The 20,691-nt window shown below is 50.4% G+C and overlaps 1 protein-coding gene across 1 annotated transcript in view; it reads right to left on the reverse strand.

The window, feature by feature from the left end:
- The window catches only part of rhpn2 (rhophilin, Rho GTPase binding protein 2), a 123,233-nt gene that overhangs the window by 8,148 nt on the left and 94,394 nt on the right, over nucleotides 1-20,691 (reverse strand). The window contains exons 9-13 of the mRNA XM_065012492.1: nucleotides 17,596-17,752; nucleotides 12,281-12,400; nucleotides 9,858-10,052; nucleotides 6,729-6,805; nucleotides 1,994-2,143 (exon numbers count right to left, since the gene is read on the reverse strand). Of these exons, the coding sequence (XP_064868564.1) occupies nucleotides 1,994-2,143; nucleotides 6,729-6,805; nucleotides 9,858-10,052; nucleotides 12,281-12,400; nucleotides 17,596-17,752 (699 nt within the window). The remainder of the gene's footprint in view (nucleotides 1-1,993; nucleotides 2,144-6,728; nucleotides 6,806-9,857; nucleotides 10,053-12,280; nucleotides 12,401-17,595; nucleotides 17,753-20,691) is intronic.

Here is a 20,691-nt window from a genome sequence, read left to right on the forward strand (position 1 = left end):
AGGGAAACAACATCAATTTACTCTATTGTTTATTCTGCACTGGTTGCCCGTTTCTGGTTCAGTTCTGGCATTTAGGTCGACCAGACTACTAAATGCCCCTGGAAATGATTGATTTCCCCTCCAGCATTTAGGTCACCAGACTACTAAATGCCCCTGGAAATGATTGTTTCCCCTCTGGCATTTAGGTCGACCAGACTACTAAATGCCCCTGGAAATTATTGATTTCCCCTCTGGCATTTAAGGTCGACCAGACTACTAAATGCCCCTGGAAATGATTGATTTCCCCTCTGGCATTTAGGTCGCCAGACTACTAAATGCCCCTGGAAATGATTGATTTCCCCTCTGGCATTTAGGTCGACCAGACTACTAAATGCCCCTGGAAATGATTGATTTCCCCTCTGGCATTTAGGTCGACCAGACTACTAAATGCCCCTGGAAATGATTGATTTTTCCCCTCTGGCATTTAGGTCGCCAGACTACTAAATGCCCCTGGAAATGATTGATTTCCCCTCTGGCATTTAGGTCGCCAGACTACTAAATGCCCCTGGAAATGATTGATTTCCCCTCTGGCATTTAGGTCGACCAGACTACTAGATGCCCCTGGAAATGATTGATTTCCCCTCTGGGATGGAGAAGCTGTCTTCATTAAAGTACTAGTGGGGGGGATATACAGTGTATTCAGAAAGTATTCAGACCCCTTGACTCGGCCAAACTGACCAAATCGGGGAGAAGGGCTTTGTGCTTAGGGGTGTTGTCCTGTTAGAAGGTGAACCTCCACCACAGTCTGAGGACCTGAGCGATCTGGAGCAGGTTTTCATCAAGGATCTCTCTGTACTTTGCTCCGTTCATCTTTCCCTTGATCCTGACTAGTCTCCCAGTCCCTGCTGCTGAAAAACATCCCCACAGCATGATGCTGTCCATCAAGGGAGGTGACCAAACACCTGATGGTCACTCTGACAGAGCTCCAGAGTTCCTCTGTGGAGATGGGAGAACCTTCCATAAGGACAACCATCTCTGCAGCACTCCATTAATCAGGCCTTTATGGTAGAGTGGCCAGACGGAAGCCACTCCTCAGTAAGAAAGCACATGACAGCCCGCTTGGAGTTTGCCAAAAAGCACCTAAAGGACTCTGACCATGAGAAACAAGATTCTCTGGTCTGATGAAACAAAGATTGAAATCTTTGGCCTGAATGCCAAGTGTCAAGTCTGGAGGAAACCTGGCACCATCCCTACGGTGAAGCATGGTGGTGGCAGCATCATGCTGTGGGGATGTTTTTCAGCAGCAGGGACTGGGAGACTAGTCAGGATCAAGGGAAAGATGAACGGAGCAAAGTACAGAGAGATCCTTGATGAAAACCTGCTCCAGATCGCTAAGGACCTCAGACTGTGGTGGAGGTTCACCTTCCAACAGGAAAACAACCCTAAGCAAACAACCCTTCCCTACTTGAGGCTAAATGTGCATCAGCCTAACCCTTCCCCCCATTAGCCTAAGTGTGCGTCAGCCTAACCCTTCCCCCCCATTAGCCTAAGTGTGCGTCAGCCTAACCCTTCCCCCCCATTAGCCTAAGTGTGCGTCAGCCTAACCCTTCCCTCCTTGAGGCTAAGTGCGCGTCAGCCTAACCCTTCCCCCCATTAGCCTAAGTGTGCGTCAGCCTAACCCTTCCCTCCTGGAGGCTAAATGTGCGTCAGCATAACCCTTCCCTCCTTTAGCCTAAGTGTGCGTCAGCCTAACCCTTCCCCCCCATTAGCCTAAGTGTGTGTCAGCCTAACCCTTCCCCCCATTAGCCTAAGTGTGCGTCAGCCTAACCCTTCCCCCCCATTAGCCTAAGTGTGCGTCAGCCTAACCCTTCCCCCCATTAGCCTAAGTGTGCGTCAGCCTAACCCTTCCCTCCTTTAGCCTAAGTGTGCGTCAGCCTAACCCTTCCCTCCTTTAGCCTAAGTGTGCGTCAGCCTAACCCTTCCCCCCCAGTAACCAGTAGTATAGCAGACTCACAGCGGCAGGGCAGAGTGGGTCCAGGGATGTAACCTGTACAGGTACTGGGTCTCCTCTCAGGGTGAAGCCCAGGTCTCTGTCCTCCAGTCTCAGCCTGACGGTACGAGGAGCTGTCCACCGTTGCTTAGCAGAGAACACTGACAGAGGACCCTGGAGGGGGAGGGGCAGGTTGTTGTGAAAACTTACCATGGACACCGCAAACCTTGATAGGACTGACAGTGTGCATCCCAAATGGACCTGGTCAGAGGGCACCATGGAGCCTGGTCAGAGGGTACTATGGAGCCTGGTCTATAGGGTACTATGGAGCCTGGTCAGTACTAAGCCTGGTCTTCCCCCCTATTAGCCTAAGGTGTGGAGCCTGGTCAGGGCACTAAGCCTTCCCTGGAGCCTTAGTCTAAAGTGGGCACTAACCCTTCTAAGGTAGGGCACTATGGAACCTGGCTGAAAGGTAGGGCACTATGGAGCCTGGTCCAGGGCCCATGGAGCCTGGTCAGAGGTAGTGCACTAAGCCCTTCCCCCTATTAGCCTAAGTGTACTATCAGCCTGGTCAAGGGCACTATGGAGCCTTCCACCATGGAGCCCGGTCAAAGGTAGGGCACTCCCCCCATTAGCCTGGAGCCTGGTCAGAGGGCACTAAGCCTTCCCTGGAGCCTTAGCCTAAGCCTGGTGTGGGTCTATGGAGCCTGGTCAAGGGCCTTGGAACCTGGTGAAAGGGCCTATTAGCCTCAAGTGGAACCTGTGTCAGCCTAAGCCCTTCAGAGGGCCATTGGAGCCTGGTCAAAGGTAGGGCACTATGGAACCTGGTCAAAGGTAGGGTACTATGGAGCCTGGTCAGAGGGCACTTGGAGCCCCCAGTAGGGCCTAGTGGAGCCTGGTCAAAGGTAGGGCACTATGGAGCCAGGTCAGAGGGCACTATGGAGCCTGGTCTAAGGTAGGGCACTATGGAGCCTGGTCAAAGGTAGGGCACTATGGAGCCTGGTCAAAGGTAGGGCACTATGGAGCCTGGTCAAAGGTAGGGCACTATGGAGCCTGGTCAAAGGTAGGGCACTATGGAGCCTGGTCTAAGGTAGGGCACTATGGAGCCTGGTCAGAGGGCACTATGGAGCCTGGTCAGAGGCAGGGCACTATGGAGCCTGGTCAGAGGCAGGGCACTATGGAGCCTGGTCAGAGGCAGGGCACTATGGAGCCTGGTCAGAGGCAGGGCACTATGGAGCCTGGTCAGAGGCAGGGCACTATGGAGCCTGGTCAGAGGTAGGGCACTATGGAGCCTGGTTAGAGGTAGGGTACTATGGAGCCTGGTTAGAGGTAGGGTACTATGGAGCCTGGTCAGAGGTAGGGCACTATGGAGCCTGGTCAGAGGCAGGGCACTATGGAGCCTGGTCAGAGGGCACTATGGAGCCTGGTCAGAAGCAGGGCACTATGGAGCCTGGTCAAAGGGTACTATGGAGCCTGGTCAAAGGTAGGGCACTATGGAGCCTGGTCAGAGGGCACTATGGAGCCTGGTCAGAGGGCACTATGGAGCCTGGTCAAAGGTAGGGTACTATGGAGCCTGGTCAGAGGGCACTATGGAGCCTGGTCAGAGGTAGGGCACTATGGAGCCTGGTCAGAGGTAGGGCACTATGGAGCCTGGTCAGAGGTAGGGCACTATGGAGCCTGGTCAGAGGTAGGGCACTATGGAGCCTGGTCAGAGGTAGGGCACTATGGAGCCTGGTCAGAGGTAGGGCACTATGGAGCCTGGTCAGAGGTAGGGCACTATGGAGCCTGGTCAGAGGTAGGGCACTATGGAGCCTGGTCAGAGGTAGGGCACTATGGAGCCTGGTCAGAGGTAGGGCACTAAGGAGCCTGGTCAGAGGTAGGGCACTATGGAGCCTGGTCAAAGGGCACTATGGAGCCTGGTCAAAGGGCACTATGGAGCCTGGTCTAAGGTAGGGCACTATGGAGCCTGGTCAAAGGTAGGGCACTATGGAGCCTGGTCAAAGGGCACTATGGAGCCTGGTCAGAGGTAGGGCACTATGGAGCCTGGTCAGAGGTAGGGCACTATGGAGCCTGGTCAGAGGTAGGGCACTATGGAGCCTGGTCTAAGGTAGGGCACTATGGAGCCTGGTCAGAGGTAGGGCACTATGGAGCCTGGTCAAAGGGCACTATGGAGCCTGGTCAAAGGGCACTATGGAGCCTGGTCAAAGGGCACTATGGAGCCTGGTCAAAGGTAGGGTACTATGGAGCCTGGTCAGGTAGGGCACTATGGAGCCTGGTCAGAGGGTACTATGGAGCCTGGTCAGAGGGCACTATGGAGCCTGGTCACAGGGCACTATGGAGCCTGGTCAGAGGTAGTGCACTATGGAGCCTGGTCAGAGGGTACTATGGAGCCTGGTCAAAGGTAGGGCACTATGGAACCTGGTCAGAGGGTACTATGGAGCCTGGTCTAAGGTAGGGCACTATGGAGCCTGGTCTAAGGTAGGGCACTATGGAGCCTGGTCAAGGGCACTATGGAGCCTGGTCAGAGGGCACTATGGAGCCTGGTCTAAGGTAGGGCACTATGGAGCCTGGTCTAAGGTAGGGCACTATGGAGCCTGGTCTAAGGTAGGGCACTATGGAGCCTGGTCAGAGGGCACTATGGAGCCTGGTCAAAGGTAGGGCACTATGGAGCCTGGTCAGAGGGCACTATGGAACCTGGTCTAAGGTAGGGTACTATGGAGCCGGGTCTAAGGTAGGGTACTATGGAGCCTGGTCAGAGGGTACTATGGAGCCTGGTCTAAGGTAGGGCACTATGGAGCCTGGTCTAAGGTAGGGTACTATGGAGCCTTGTCTAAGGTAGGGCACTATGGAGCCTGGTCTAAGGTAGGGTACTATGGAGCCTGGTCTAAGGTAGGGTACTATGGAGCCTGGTCTAAGGTAGGGTACTATGGAGCCTGGTCTAAGGTAGGGCACTATGGAGCCTGGTCTGTAGGGCACTATGTAGGGAATAGATGAGGGTGTGTTTGGGACAACACCATTGTTCATGTTATTGATTCATCAAGACAAGGAGGCTGAGGAAAGAGACATATTAAGTTCAACACCACTGTTAATGACCTAGAGTCGACCCGTTCTGTTGGGTCACTGTCTCCAGGGTTAATGTTAGTACTGCCATAGTGGTTCTGTTGGATCACTGTCTCCAGGGTTAATGTTAGTACTGCCATAGTGGTTCTGTTGGGTCACTGTCTCCAGGGTTAATGTTAGTACTGCCATAGTGGTTCTGTTGGGTCACTGTCTCCAGGGTTAATGTTAGTACTGCCATAGTGGTTCTGTTGGGTCACTGTCTCCAGGGTTAATGTTAGTACTGCCATAGTGGTTCTGTTGGGTCACTGTCTCCAGGGTTAATGTTAGTACTGCCATAGTGGTTCTGTTGGGTCACTGTCTCCAGGGTTAATGTTAGTACTGCCATAGTGGTTCTGTTGGGTCACTGTCTCCAGGGTTAATGTTAGTACTGCCATAGTGGTTCTGTTGGGTCACTGTCTCCAGGGTTAATGTTAGTACTGCCATAGTGGTTCTGTTGGATCACTGTCTCCAGGGTTAATGTTAGTACTGCCATAGTGGTTCTGTTGGATCACTGTCTCCAGGGTTATTGTTAGTACTGCCATAGTGGTTCTGTTGGGTCACTGTCTCCAGGGTTAATGTTAGTACTGCCATAGTGGTTCTGTTGGATCACTGTCTCCAGGGTTAATGTTAGTACTGCCATAGTGGTTCTGTTGGGTCACTGTCTCCAGGGTTAATGTTAGTACTGCCATAGTGGTTCTGTTGGGTCACTGTCTCCAGGGTTAATGTTAGTACTGCCATAGTGGTTCTGTTGGGTCACTGTCTCCAGGGTTAATGTTAGTACTGCCATAGTGGTTCTGTTGGGTCACTGTCTCCAGGGTTAATGTTAGTACTGCCATAGTGGTTCTGTTGGGTCACTGTCTCCAGGGTTAATGTTAGTACTACCATAGTGGTTCTGTTGGATCACTGTCTCCAGGGTTAATGTTAGTACTGCCATAGTGGTTTGGTTGGGTCACTGTCTCCAGGGTTAATGTTAGTACTGCCATAGTGGTTCTGTTGGATCACTGTCTCCAGGGTTAATGTTAGTACTGCCATAGTGGTTCTGTTGGGTCACTGTCTCCAGGGTTAATGTTAGTACTGCCATAGTGGTTCTGTTGGGTCACTGTCTCCAGGGTTAATGTTAGTACTGCCATAGTGGTTCTGTTGGGTCACTGTCTCCAGGGTTAATGTTAGTACTGCCATAGTGGTTCTGTTGGGTCACTGTCTCCAGGGTTAATGTTAGTACTGCCATAGTGGTTCTGTTGGATCACTGTCTCCAGGGTTAATGTTAGTACTGCCATAGTGGTTCTGTTGGGTCACTGTCTCCAGGGTTAATGTTAGTACTGCCATAGTGGTTCTGTTGGGTCGGATTCAGAAAACAGCATCACACCATCTGGGTGTTCAAAGAAAGTTGAACTGAATTTAACTGTTTTTTTTAAACAACACACAGATCCAGAGCTTTGTGCTTTTGTGATGCCAATTTCTGAATAGACCGTAGATATTTTAAACAACGGGACAGTTTCCCAGACACAGATTAATCTTAGTCCCGGACTATAAGAGGAGTTTTAAGAGTTACTGGTGATTCTCCATTCACCAAGCGTCATAGTCCAGGACTAGGCTTAAACAATCTGTGTCTGGAACAGCAGCCCTGAAATGTTAAAAGAAAATTAGTAATCCCACATACCAGCCTCCGGAAAAAGTCTGTGACTTTCACCTTTGTGGCCATGGGCGTTTCCATCTCTGCCTTGTGCTCCGTTTTAGCTGAGGAGGGAAAACAGGTCTGTTTATTACCACAACAACACAACCTGCCAACTTCCTCTGGGGTTCAGCACGACAGGGAGCCACACTGTAAACATTAAAGCATCACAACATCCTGGACCTACTAAACAGCTGTCTAAAAGCATCACGACATCCTGGACCTACTAAACAGCTGTCTAAAAGCATCACAACATCCTGGACCTACTAAACAGCTGTCTAAAAGCATCACAACATCCTGGACCTACTAAACAGCTGTCTAAAAGGTTATTAGGAGGTTGAAGGTTATTTCACAGGAGAACCAACCAGGACGTTAGATTGTATGTCTAGTCTTACAACACCACCGATGGGACAGACCCAATGACATGAGGTCCAACAGTCAGACCCCCTCTGTCTCTCCAATGACATGAGGTCCAACAGTCAGACCCCCTCTGTCTCTCCAATGACATGAGGTCCAACAGTCAGACCACCTCTGTCTCTCCAATGACATGAGGTCCAGTCAGACCACCTCTGTCTCTCTAATGACATGAGGTCCAACAGTCACACCCCCTCTGTCTCTCCAATGACATGAGGTCCAACAGTCAGACCCCGTCTGTCTCTCTAATGACATGAGGTCCAACAGTCAGACCCCCTCTGTCTCTCTAATGACATGAGGTCCAACAGTCAGACCCCCTCTGTCTCTCCAATGACATGAGGTCCAACAGTCAGACCACCTCTGTCTCTCCAATGACATGAGGTCCAGTCAGACCACCTCTGTCTCTCTAATGACATGAGGTCCAACAGTCACACCCCCTCTGTCTCTCCAATGACATGAGGTCCAACAGTCAGACCCCGTCTGTCTCTCTAATGACATGAGGTCCAACAGTCAGACCCCCTCTGTCTCTCCAATGACATGAGGTCCAACAGTCAGACCCCCATCGGTCTCTCCAATGACATGAGGTCCAACAGTCAGACCCCCTCAGTCTCTCCAATGACATGAGGTCCAACAGTCAGACCCCCTCTGTCTCTCCAATGACATGAGGTCCAACAGTCAGACCCCTCTGTCTCTCCAATGACATGAGGTCCAACAGTCAGACCCCCTCTGTCTCTCCAATGACATGAGGTCCAACAGTCAGACCCCCTCTGTCTCTCCAATGACATGAGGTCCAACAGTCAGACCCCCTCTGTCTCTCTAATGACATGAGGTCCAACAGTCAGACCCCCTCTGTCTCTCCAATGACTCCAATGACTGTCTCTCCTAATGACATGAGGTCCAACAGTCACACCCTGTCTCTCCAATGACATGAGGTCCAACAGTCAGACCCCCTCTGTCTCTCCAATGACATGAGGTCCAACAGTCAGACCCCTCTGTCTCTCCAATGACATGAGGTCCAACAGTCAGACCCCCTCTGTCTCTCCAATGACATGAGGTCCAACAGTCAGACTCCCTCTGACATGAGGCCAACAGTCAGACCCCCCTCGGTCTCTCCAATGACATGAGGTCCAACAGTCAGACCCCCTCTGTCTCTCTAATGACATGAGGTCCAACAGTCAGACCCCCTCTGTCTCTCCAATGACATGAGGTCCAACAGTCAGACCCCGTCTGTCTCTCTAATGACATGAGGTCCAACAGTCAGACCCCCTCTGTCTCTCTAATGACATGAGGTCCAACAGTCAGACCCCCTCTGTCTCTCCAATGACATGAGGTCCAACAGTCAGACCCCCTCTGTCTCTCCAATGACATGAGGTCCAACAGTCAGACCCCCTCTGTCTCTCCAATGACATGAGGTCCAACAGTCAGACCCCCATCGGTCTCTCCAATGACATGAGGTCCAACAGTCAGACCCCCTCAGTCTCTCCAATGACATGAGGTCCAACAGTCAGACCCCCTCTGTCTCTCTAATGACATGAGGTCCAACAGTCAGACCCCCTCTGTCTCTCTAATGACATGAGGTCCAACAGTCAGACCCCCTCTGTCTCTCTAATGACATGAGGTCCAACAGTCACACCCCCTCTGTCTCTCCAATGACATGAGGTCCAACAGTCAGACCCCCTCTGTCTCTCCAATGACATGAGGTCCAACAGTCAGACCCCCTCTGTCTCTCCAATGACATGAGGTCCAACAGTCAGACCCCCTCTGTCTCTCCAATGACATGAGGTCCAACAGTCAGACCCCCTCTGACAGCCACACCCCCTCGGTCTCTCTAATGACATGAGGTCCAACAGTCAGACCACCTCTGTCTCTCCAATGACATGAGGTCCAACAGTCAGACCCCCTCTGTCTCTCCAATGACATGAGGTCCAACAGTCAGACCCCCTCTGTCTCTCCAATGACATGAGGTCCAACAGTCAGACCCCCTCTGTCTCTCTAATGACATGAGGTCCAACAGTCAGACCCCCTCTGTCTCTCCAATGACATGAGGTCCAACAGTCAGACCCCCTCTGTCTCTCGAATGACATGAGGTCCAACAGTCAGACCCCCTCTGTCTCTCTAATTACATGAGGTCCAACAGTCAGACCCCCTCGGTCTCTCTAATGACATGAGGTCCAACAGTCACACCCCCTCTGTCTCTCCAATGACATGAGGTCCAACAGTCAGACCCCCTCTGTCTCTCCAATGACATGAGGTCCAACAGTCAGACCCCATCTGTCTCTCCAATGACATGAGGTACATTCGACAGTCAGTTGTCTTGAATCAACAGTGATGTGGAGCCAGAGCTGATGACCATGTAAAAAGGCTTTTAAATGAGGTTGATTGATTGGTTGATTGAGTGGTTGGTTGGTTGGTTGATTGAGTGGCTGGTTGATTGATTGATTGATTGAGTGGTTGGTTGGTTGGTTGAGTGGTTGGTTGGTTGATTGAGTTCCCAATAGGAGGTTCACTTACGGACGATGTCTGGTGCTTCACAAATACAATTGATTGATTAATTACACAGATGTTGGGAGCTTCACAAATACAATTGATTGATTAATTACACAGATGTTGGGAGCTTCACAAATACAATTGATTGATTGATTGACTCACAGACGATGTCTGGAGCTTCACAAATACATTTGATTGATTGATTGATTGACTCACAGACGATGTCTGGAGCCTCCAGGTAGTCTGTGAACTCGTCCTCTCGGTTGTTGTCATTGAACTTGGCCAGGGAACGGTTGTGACTGGCCTGGAGGATGGCCTGGAGCACATCCAGCTTCCTGAGGTGACGACACAGACTATGGATCCTCAGACCCTCCTCATGACCTATCACAGCCCGCCGCAGGTGGGCCTTACCTGGGGAAAGAGAAGGGAGGAGGAATTAACGGGTAGGTGGAGGAGAGGGTAGGTGGAGGAGAGGGGAGGTGGAGGAGGGAGAAGAAGAGGGTGGAAAGAGGAAGAGTCATTAAGACAAGTGAGTAAGTATACAGGTAAAAACTAAATGGATCCCATTTAGACTCAGACCATATGGTTCCAGGTGATAACGAGGCTATATACCCGGGGTACCAGGTGATAACGGGGCTATATACCCGGGGTACCAGGTGATAACGGGGCTATACACACGGGGTACCAGGTGATAACGGGGCTATATACCCGGGGTACCAGGTGATAACGGGGCTATATACTCGGGGTACCAGGTGATAACGGGGCTATATATACACGGGGTACCAGGTGATAACATGGCTATATACCCGGGGTACCAGGTGATAACGGGGCTATATACACGGGGTACCAGGTGATAACGGGGCTATATACACGGGGTACCAGGTGATAACGGGGCTATACACACGGGGTACCAGGTGATAACGAGGCTATACACTCGGGGTACCAGGTGATAACGGGGCTATACACACGGGGTACCAGGTGATAACGAGGCTATACACTCGGGGTACCAGGTGATAACGGGGCTATACACACGGGGTACCAGGTGATAACGAGGCTATACACTCGGGGTACCAGGTGATAACGGGGCTATATACACGGGGTACCAGGTGATAACGGGACTATATACCCGGGGTACCAGGTGATAACGGGGCTATATACCCGGGGTACCAGGTGATAACGGGGCTATATACACAGGGTACCAGGTGATAACGGGGCTATATACCCGGGGTACCAGGTGATAACGGGGCTATATACCCGGGGTACCAGGTGATAACAGGGCTATATACCCGGGGTACCAGGTGATAACGGGGCTATATACACAGGGTACCAGGTGATAACGGGGCTATATACCCGGGGTACCAGGTGATAACGGGGCTATATACACGGGGTACCAGGTGATAACGGGGCTATATACACGGGGTACCAGGTGATAACGGGGCTATATACTCGGGGTACCAGGTGATAACGGGGCTATATACACTCGGGGTACCAGGTGATAACGGGGCTATATACACTCGGGGTACCAGGTGATAACGGGGCTATATACACGGGGTACCAGGTGATAACATGACTATATACAGGGGGTACTAGGTAATAACATGGCTATACACACGGGGTACCAGGTGATAACGGGGCTATATACACAGGGTACCAGGTGATAACGGGGCTATATATACACGGGGTACCAGGTGATGACATGGCTATATACACGGGGTACCAGGTAATAACATGGCTATATACACGGGGTACCAGGTAATAACATGGCTATATACACGGGGTACCAGGTGATAACATGGCTATATACAGGGGGTACTAGGTAATAACATGGCTATATACAGGGGGTACTAGGTAATAACATGGCTATATACAGGGGGTACCAGGTAATAACATGGCTATATACACGGGGTACCAGGTGATAACATGGCTATATACAGGGGGTACTAGGTAATAACATGGCTATATACACGGGGTACCAGGTGATAACGGGGCTATATACACGGGGTGTATATAAATGACAGTCAGTGTGTAGATTCCAGACCGTCAGGGCCTATATAAATGACAGTCAATGTGTTGAGTCCAGACAGTCAGGGACTATATAAATGACAGTCAGTGTGTAGAGTCCAGACAGTCAGGGACTATATCAATGACAGTCAATGTGTAGAGTCCAGACAGTCAGGGACTATATAAATGACAGTCAGGGTGTAGAGTCCAGACAGTCAGGGACTATATAAATGACAGTGTGTAGAGTCAAGACAGTCAGGGACTATATAAATGACAGTGTGTAGAGTCAAGACAGTCAGGGTCTATATAAATGACAGTCAGTGTGTAGAGTCCAGACAGTCAGGGACTATATAAATGACAGTCAGTGTGTAGAGTCCAGACAGTCAGGGACTATATAAATGACAGTCAGGGTGTAGAGTCCAGACAGTCAGGGACTATATAAATGACAGTCAGTGTGTAGAGTCCAGACAGTCAGGGACTATATAAATGACAGTCAGGGTGTAGAGTCCAGACAGTCAGGGACTATATAAATGACAGTGTGTAGAGTCCAGACAGTCAGGGACTATATAAATGACTGTATCTAGACCTAAACTACATAAAGGACCTGTGTAAACACGGTATTGGGTTTGGAGCCTTACCGATGCGTTGTCTCTCCTCTCTCTTCCTGAGGATGTCGAGTGGGGAGCAGCCATCTGGCATGGCATCATACGCCTGGGACAGAGCCTTCTCCTGTTGGTCCTCGTCATCACTGGGCCTCACTGGAAAACACAGAGACAGGAGACAGGGATTAGGGACATGGCAACACAGAGACCGGGATTAGGGACATGGCAACACAGAGACAGGGATTAGGGACATGGCAACACAGAGACAGGGATTAGGGACATGGCAACACAGAGACAGGGATTAGGGACATGGCAACACAGAGACAGGGATTAGGGACATGGCAACACAGAGACAGGGATTAGGACATGGCAACACAGAGACAGGGATTAGGGACATGGCAACACAGAGACAGGGATTAGGGACATGGCAACACAGAGACAGGGATTAGGGACATGGCAACACAGAGACAGGGATTAGGGACATGGCAACACAGAGACAGGGATTAGGGACATGGCAACACAGAGACAGGGATTAGGGACATGGCAACACAGCGACAGGGATTAAGGACATGGCAACACAGAGACAGGATTGTAGGGATGTAGCCTTGGCTGTTGGCAGAAAGACAGTGTTGGCAGAGGACAGATCCAGTCTGGGACTGTGAGACAGTGTTGGCAGAGGACAGATCCAGTCTGGGACTGTGAGACAGTGTTGACAGAGGACAGATCCAGTCTGGGACTGTGAGACAGTGTTGGCAGAGGACAGATCCAGTCTGGGACTGTGAGACAGTGTTGGCAGAGGACAGATCCAGTCTGGGACTGTGAGACAGTGTTGGCAGAGGACAGATCTAGTCTGGGACTATGAGACAGTGTTGGCAGAGGACAGATCCAGCCTGGGACTGTGAGACAGTGTTGGCAGAGGACAGATCCAGCCTGGGACTGTGAGACAGTGTTGGTCCAGAGGACAGATCCAGTCTGGGACTGTGAGACAGTGTTGGCAGAGGACAGATCCAGTCTGGGACTGTGAGACAGTGTTGACAGAGGACAGATCCAGTCTGGGACTGTGAGACAGTGTTGGCAGAGGACAGATCCAGTCTGGGACTGTGAGACAGTGTTGGCAGAGGACAGATCCAGTCTGGGACTATGAGACAGTGTTGGCAGAGGACAGATCCAGCCTGGGACTGTGAGACAGTGTTGGCAGAGGACAGATCCAGCCTGGGACTGTGAGACAGTGTTGGTCCAGAGGACAGATCCAGTCTGGGACTGTGAGACAGTGTTGGCAGAGGACAGATCCAGTCTGGGACTGTGAGACAGTGTTGGCAGAGGACAGATCCAGTCTGGGACTGTGAGACAGTGTTGGCAGAGGACAGATCCAGTCTGGGACTGTGAGACAGTGTTGGCAGAGGACAGATCCAGTCTGGGACTGTGAGACAGTGTTGGCAGAGGACAGATCCAGCCTGGGACTGTGAGACAGTGTTGGCAGAGGACAGATCCAGCCTGGGACTGTGAGACAGTGTTGGCAGAGGACAGATCCAGTCTGGGACTGTGAGACAGTGTTGGTCCAGAGGACAGATCCAGTCTGGGACTGTGAGACAGTGTTGGTCCAGAGGACAGATCCAGTCTGGGACTGTGAGACAGTGTTGGCAGAGGACAGATCCAGCCTGGGACTGTGAGACAGACTCAGACCATATGGTTCCAGGTGATAACGAGGCTATATACCCGGGGTACCAGGTGATAACGGGGCTATATACCCGGGGTACCAGGTGATAACGGGGCTATACACACGGGGTACCAGGTGATAACGGGGCTATATACCCGGGGTACCAGGTGATAACGGGGCTATATACTCGGGGTACCAGGTGATAACGGGGCTATATATACACGGGGTACCAGGTGATAACATGGCTATATACCCGGGGTACCAGGTGATAACGGGGCTATATACACGGGGTACCAGGTGATAACGGGGCTATATACACGGGGTACCAGGTGATAACGGGGCTATACACACGGGGTACCAGGTGATAACGAGGCTATACACTCGGGGTACCAGGTGATAACGGGGCTATACACACGGGGTACCAGGTGATAACGAGGCTATACACTCGGGGTACCAGGTGATAACGGGGCTATACACACGGGGTACCAGGTGATAACGAGGCTATACACTCGGGGTACCAGGTGATAACGGGGCTATATACACGGGGTACCAGGTGATAACGGGACTATATACACGGGGTACCAGGTGATAACATGACTATATACAGGGGGTACTAGGTAATAACATGGCTATACACACGGGGTACCAGGTGATAACGGGGCTATATACACAGGGTACCAGGTGATAACGGGGCTATATATACACGGGGTACCAGGTGATGACATGGCTATATACACGGGGTACCAGGTAATAACATGGCTATATACACGGGGTACCAGGTGTACCAGAGACAGGAGACAGGGATTAGGGACATGGCAACACAGAGACCGGGATTAGGGACATGGCAACACAGAGACAGGGATTAGGGACATGGCAACACAGAGACAGGGATTAGGGACATGGCAACACAGAGACAGGGATTAGGGACATGGCAACACAGAGACAGGGATTAGGGACATGGCAACACAGAGACAGGGATTAGGGACATGGCAACACAGAGACAGGGATTAGGGACATGGCAACACAGAGACAGGGATTAGGGACATGGCAACACAGAGACAGGGATTAGGGACATGGCAACACAGAGACAGGGATTAGGGACATGGCAACACAGAGACAGGGATTAGGGACATGGCAACACAGAGACAGGGATTAGGGACATGGCAACACAGCGACAGGGATTAAGGACATGGCAACACAGAGACAGGATTGTAGGGATGTAGCCTTGGCTGTTGGCAGAAAGACAGTGTTGGCAGAGGACAGATCCAGTCTGGGACTGTGAGACAGTGTTGGCAGAGGACAGATCCAGTCTGGGACTGTGAGACAGTGTTGACAGAGGACAGATCCAGTCTGGGACTGTGAGACAGTGTTGGCAGAGGACAGATCCAGTCTGGGACTGTGAGACAGTGTTGGCAGAGGACAGATCCAGTCTGGGACTGTGAGACAGTGTTGGCAGAGGACAGATCTAGTCTGGGACTATGAGACAGTGTTGGCAGAGGACAGATCCAGCCTGGGACTGTGAGACAGTGTTGGCAGAGGACAGATCCAGCCTGGGACTGTGAGACAGTGTTGGTCCAGAGGACAGATCCAGTCTGGGACTGTGAGACAGTGTTGGCAGAGGACAGATCCAGTCTGGGACTGTGAGACAGTGTTGACAGAGGACAGATCCAGTCTGGGACTGTGAGACAGTGTTGGCAGAGGACAGATCCAGTCTGGGACTGTGAGACAGTGTTGGCAGAGGACAGATCCAGTCTGGGACTATGAGACAGTGTTGGCAGAGGACAGATCCAGCCTGGGACTGTGAGACAGTGTTGGCAGAGGACAGATCCAGCCTGGGACTGTGAGACAGTGTTGGTCCAGAGGACAGATCCAGTCTGGGACTGTGAGACAGTGTTGGCAGAGGACAGATCCAGTCTGGGACTGTGAGACAGTGTTGGCAGAGGACAGATCCAGTCTGGGACTGTGAGACAGTGTTGGCAGAGGACAGATCCAGTCTGGGACTGTGAGACAGTGTTGGCAGAGGACAGATCCAGTCTGGGACTGTGAGACAGTGTTGGCAGAGGACAGATCCAGCCTGGGACTGTGAGACAGTGTTGGCAGAGGACAGATCCAGTCTGGGACTGTGAGATAGTGTTGGCAGAGGACAGATCCAGTCTGGGACTGTGAGACAGTGTTGGCAGAGGACAGATCCAGTCTGGGACTGTGAGACAGTGTTGGCAGAGGACAGATCCAGCCTGGGACTGTGAGACAGTGTTGGCAGTACTCTGGGCTGTTCTGTCCTCTTTATTAAACTAAAGGTCTCAGTACTCTGGGCTGTTCTGTCCTCTTTATTAAACTAAAGGTCTCAGTACTCTGGGCTGTTCTGTCTCTCTGTCCTCTTTATTAAACTAAAAGTCTCAGTACTCTGGGCTGTTCTGTCTCTCTGTCCTCTTTATTAAACTAAAGGTCTCAGTACTCTACTCTGTCCTCTTTATTAAACTAAAGGTCTCAGTACTCTGGGCTGTTCTGTCCTCTTTATTAAACTAAAGGTCTCAGTACTCTGGGATGTTCTGTCCTCTTTATTAAACTAAAGGTCTCAGTACTCTGGGATGTTCTGTCCTCTTTATTAAACTAAAGGTCTCAGTACTCTGGGCTGTTCTGTCTCTCTGTCCTCTTTATTAAACTAAAGGTCTCAGTACTCTGGGCTGTTCCTGTCCTCTTTATTCAACTAAAGGTCTCAGTACTCTGGGCTGTTCTGTCCTCTTTATTAAACTAAATGTCTCAGTACTCTGGGCTGTTCTGTCTCTGTCCTCTTTATTAAACTAAAGGTCTCAGTACTCTGGGCTGTTCTGTCCTCTTTATAAAACTAAAGGTCTCAGTACTCTGAGCTGTTCTGTCTTTCTGTCCTCTTTATTAAACTAAAGGTCTCAGTACTCTGGGCTGCTCTGTCCTCTTTATTAAACTAAAGGTCTCAGTACTCTGAGAAAGAGGTGAATGAACCAGTCTGTTCCTGTAAGGTCCAGGAAACTCATCTAGGAACTAACAGAACCAGTCTGTTCCAGGAAACTCATCTAGTAACTAACATAACCAGTCTGTTCCAGGAAACTCATCTAGTAACTAACAGAACCAGTCTGTTCCAGGAAACTCATCTAGGAACTAACAGAACCAGTCTGTTCCAGGAAACTCATCTAGGAACTAACAGAACCAGTCTGTTCCAGGAAACTCATCTAGGAACTAACAGAACCAGTCTGTTCCAGGAAACTAACAGAACCATCTAGGAACTAACAGAACCAGTCTGTTCCAGGAAACTCATCTAGGAACTAACAGAACCAGTCTGTTCCAGGAAACTCATCTAGGAACTAACAGAACCAGTCTGTTCCAGGAAACTCATCTAGGAACTAACAGAACCAGTCTGTTCCAGGAAACTCATCTAGGAACTAACAGAACCAGTCTGTTCCAGGAAACTCATCTAGTAACTAACAGAGCCAGTCTGTTCCAGGAAACTCATCTAGGAACTAACAGAACCAGTCTGTTCCAGGAAACGCATCTCGGAACTAACAGAACCAGTCTGTTCCAGGAAACGCATCTCGGAACTAAAAGAACCAGTCTGTTCCAGGAAACTCATCTAGTAACTAACAGGCACTTACACATCTCCCTCTCTCCCTCTGGATCGCGCATGGAAGCGATATGATTGGCTAACGGCTGCTTGACTTACGCTGGTGGTCCAATAGCGCAGTAGCCAGGAAGTAGTGTGCCAGTGAACGGTAGTGGTGGGTCTTGACCTGAGCCATGGTGGACCAGAAGAACGGGACGTTGTCCTTGATGGGAGTCTGGCTCATAGACTGGTGAACCTGGTCATAGGTGTCTCCTACCTGAGACGGGGACACAGAGATGTTCTGTTAGAGAACACATCCTACCTGAGAGGACAGAGATGTTCTGTTAGAGAACACATCCTACCTGAGACGGGGACACAGAGATGTTCTGTTAGAGAACACATCGCAAATGGCACCCTAATTCCCTATATGTAGTGCTCTACTTTAGACCAGAGCCCTATGGCACCCAATTCCCTATATAGTGCACTAGTTTAGACCAGAGCCCTATTCCCTATATAGTGCACTAGTTTAGACCAGAGCCCTATTCCCTATATAGTGCACTACTGTTGACCAGAGCCCTATGGCACCCTATTCCCTATATAGTGCACTACTTTAGACCAGAGGCTTAGGGCACTAAATAGGGAATGGGGTCCCACTGCTCTTTAGTCAGACACACCTCAACGGGATATGACAGTGTGATGCCATATCGTTTTAGATGATGGAACCTCTTTTAGCGTTGAGGTGAAACTCAGTGTATTGTTCATGTACCTTGGCAGCCTGTAGGAAAGGACTCAGCGTATTGTTCATGTACCTTGGCAGACTGTAGACTGTAGGAAAGGACTCAGCGTATTGTTCATGTACCTTGGCAGACTGTAGACTGTAGGAAAGGACTCAGCGTATTGTTCATGTACCTTGGCAGACTGTAGACTGTAGGAAAGGACTCAGCGTATTGTTCATGTACCTTGGCAGACTGTGGGAAAGGACTCAGCGTATTGTTCATGTACCTTGGCAGCCTGTGGGAAAGGACTCAGCGTATTGTTCATGTACCTTGGCAGCCTGTAGGAAATGACTCAGTGTATTGTTCATGTACCTTGGCAGCCTGTAGACTGTGGGAAAGGACTCAGCGTATTGTTCATGTACCTTGGCAGCCTGTAGACTGTAGGAAAGGACTCAGCGTATTGTTCATGTACCTTGGCAGCCTGTAGACTGTGGGAAAGGACTCAGCGTATTGTTCATGTACCTTGGCAGCCTGTAGACTGTAGGAAAGGACTCAGCGTATTGTTCATGTACCTTGGCAGCCTGTAGGAAAGGACTCAGCGTATTGTTCATGTACCTTGGCAGCCTGTAGGAAAGGACTCAGCGTATTGTTCATGTACCTTGGCAGCCTGTAGACTGTAGGAAAGGACTCAGCGTATTGTTCATGTACCTTGGCAGCCTGTAGGAAAGGACTCAGCGTATTGTTCATGTACCTTGGCGTATTGTTCATGTACCTTGGCAGCCTGTAGACTGTGGGAAAGGACTCAGCGTATTGTTCATGTACCTTGGCAGCCTGTAGGAAAGGACTCAGCGTATTGTTCATGTACCTTGGCAGCCTGTAGGAAAGGACTCAGCGTATTGTTCATGTACCTTGGCAGCCTGTAGACTGTAGGAAAGGACTCAGCGTATTGTTCATGTACCTTGGCAGCCTGTAGGAAAGGACTCAGCGTATTGTTCATGTACCTTGGCAGCCTGTAGACTGTGGGAAAGGACTCAGCGTATTGTTCATGTACCTTGGCAGCCTGTAGGAAAGGACTCAGCGTATTGTTCATGTACCTTGGCAGCCTGTAGACTGTGGGAAAGGACTCAGCGTATTGTTCATGTACCTTGGCGTATTGTTCATGTACCTTGGCAGCCTGTAGACTGTGGGAAAGGACTCAGCGTATTGTTCATGTACCTTGGCAGCCTGTAGGAAAGGACTCAGCGTATTGTTCATGTACCTTGGCAGCCTGTAGACTGTAGGAAAGGACTCAGCGTATTGTTCATGTACCTTGGCAGCCTGTAGGAAAGGACTCAGCGTATTGTTCATGTACCTTGGCGTATTGTTCATGTACCTTGGCAGCCTGTAGACTGTGGGAAAGGACTCAGCGTATTGTTCATGTACCTTGGCAGCCTGTAGGAAAGGACTCAGCGTATTGTTCATGTACCTTGGCAGCCTGTAGACTGTGGGAAAGGACTCAGCGTATTGTTCATGTACCTTGGCAGCCTGTAGACTGTAGGAAAGGACTCAGCGTATTGTTCATGTACCTTGGCAGCCTGTAGGAAAGGACTCAGCGTATTGTTCATGTACCTTGGCAGCCTGTAGGAAAGGACTCAGCGTATTGTTCATGTACCTTGGCAGCCTGTAGACTGTGGGAAAGGACTCAGCGTATTGTTCATGTACCTTGGCAGCCTGTAGACTGTGGGAAAGGACTCAGCGTATTGTTCATGTACCTTGGCAGCCTGTAGGAAAGGACTCAGCGTATTGTTCATGTACCTTGGCAGCCTGTAGACTGTGGGAAAGGACTCAGCGTATTGTTCATGTACCTTGGCAGCCTGTAGACTGTGGGAAAGGACTCAGTGTATTGTTCATGTACCTTGGTAGCCTGTAGGAAAGGACTCAGTGTATTGTACATGTACCTTGGCAGCCTGTGGGAAAGGACTCAGTGTATTGTTCATGTACCTTGGCAGCCTGTAGACTGTGGGAAAGGACTCAGTGTATTGTTCATGTACCTTGGCAGCCTGTAGGAAAGGACTCAGCGTATTGTACATGTACCTTGGCAGCCTGTAGACTGTAGGAAAGGACTCAGCGTATTGTTCATGTACCTTGGCAGCCTGTAGACTGTGGGAAAGGACTCAGCGTATTGTTCATGTACCTTGGCAGCCTGTAGACTGTAGGAAAGGACTCAGCGTATTGTTCATGTACCTTGGCAGCCTGTAGACTGTAGGAAAGGACTCAGCGTATTGTTCATGTACCTTGGCAGCCTGTAGGAAAGGACTCAGTGTATTGTTCATGTACCTTGGCAGCCTGTAGGAAAGGACTCAGTGTATTGTACATGTACCTTGGCAGCCTGTGGGAAAGGACTCAGCGTATTGTTCATGTACCTTGGCAGCCTGTAGGAAAGGACTCAGCGTATTGTTCATGTACCTTGGCAGCCTGTAGGAAAGGACTCAGCGTATTGTTCATGTACCTTGGCAGCCTG

The sequence above is a fragment of the Oncorhynchus nerka genome, linkage group LG27 (assembly GCF_034236695.1).
Source record: "Oncorhynchus nerka isolate Pitt River linkage group LG27, Oner_Uvic_2.0, whole genome shotgun sequence".
NCBI lineage: Eukaryota > Metazoa > Chordata > Actinopteri > Salmoniformes > Salmonidae > Oncorhynchus > Oncorhynchus nerka.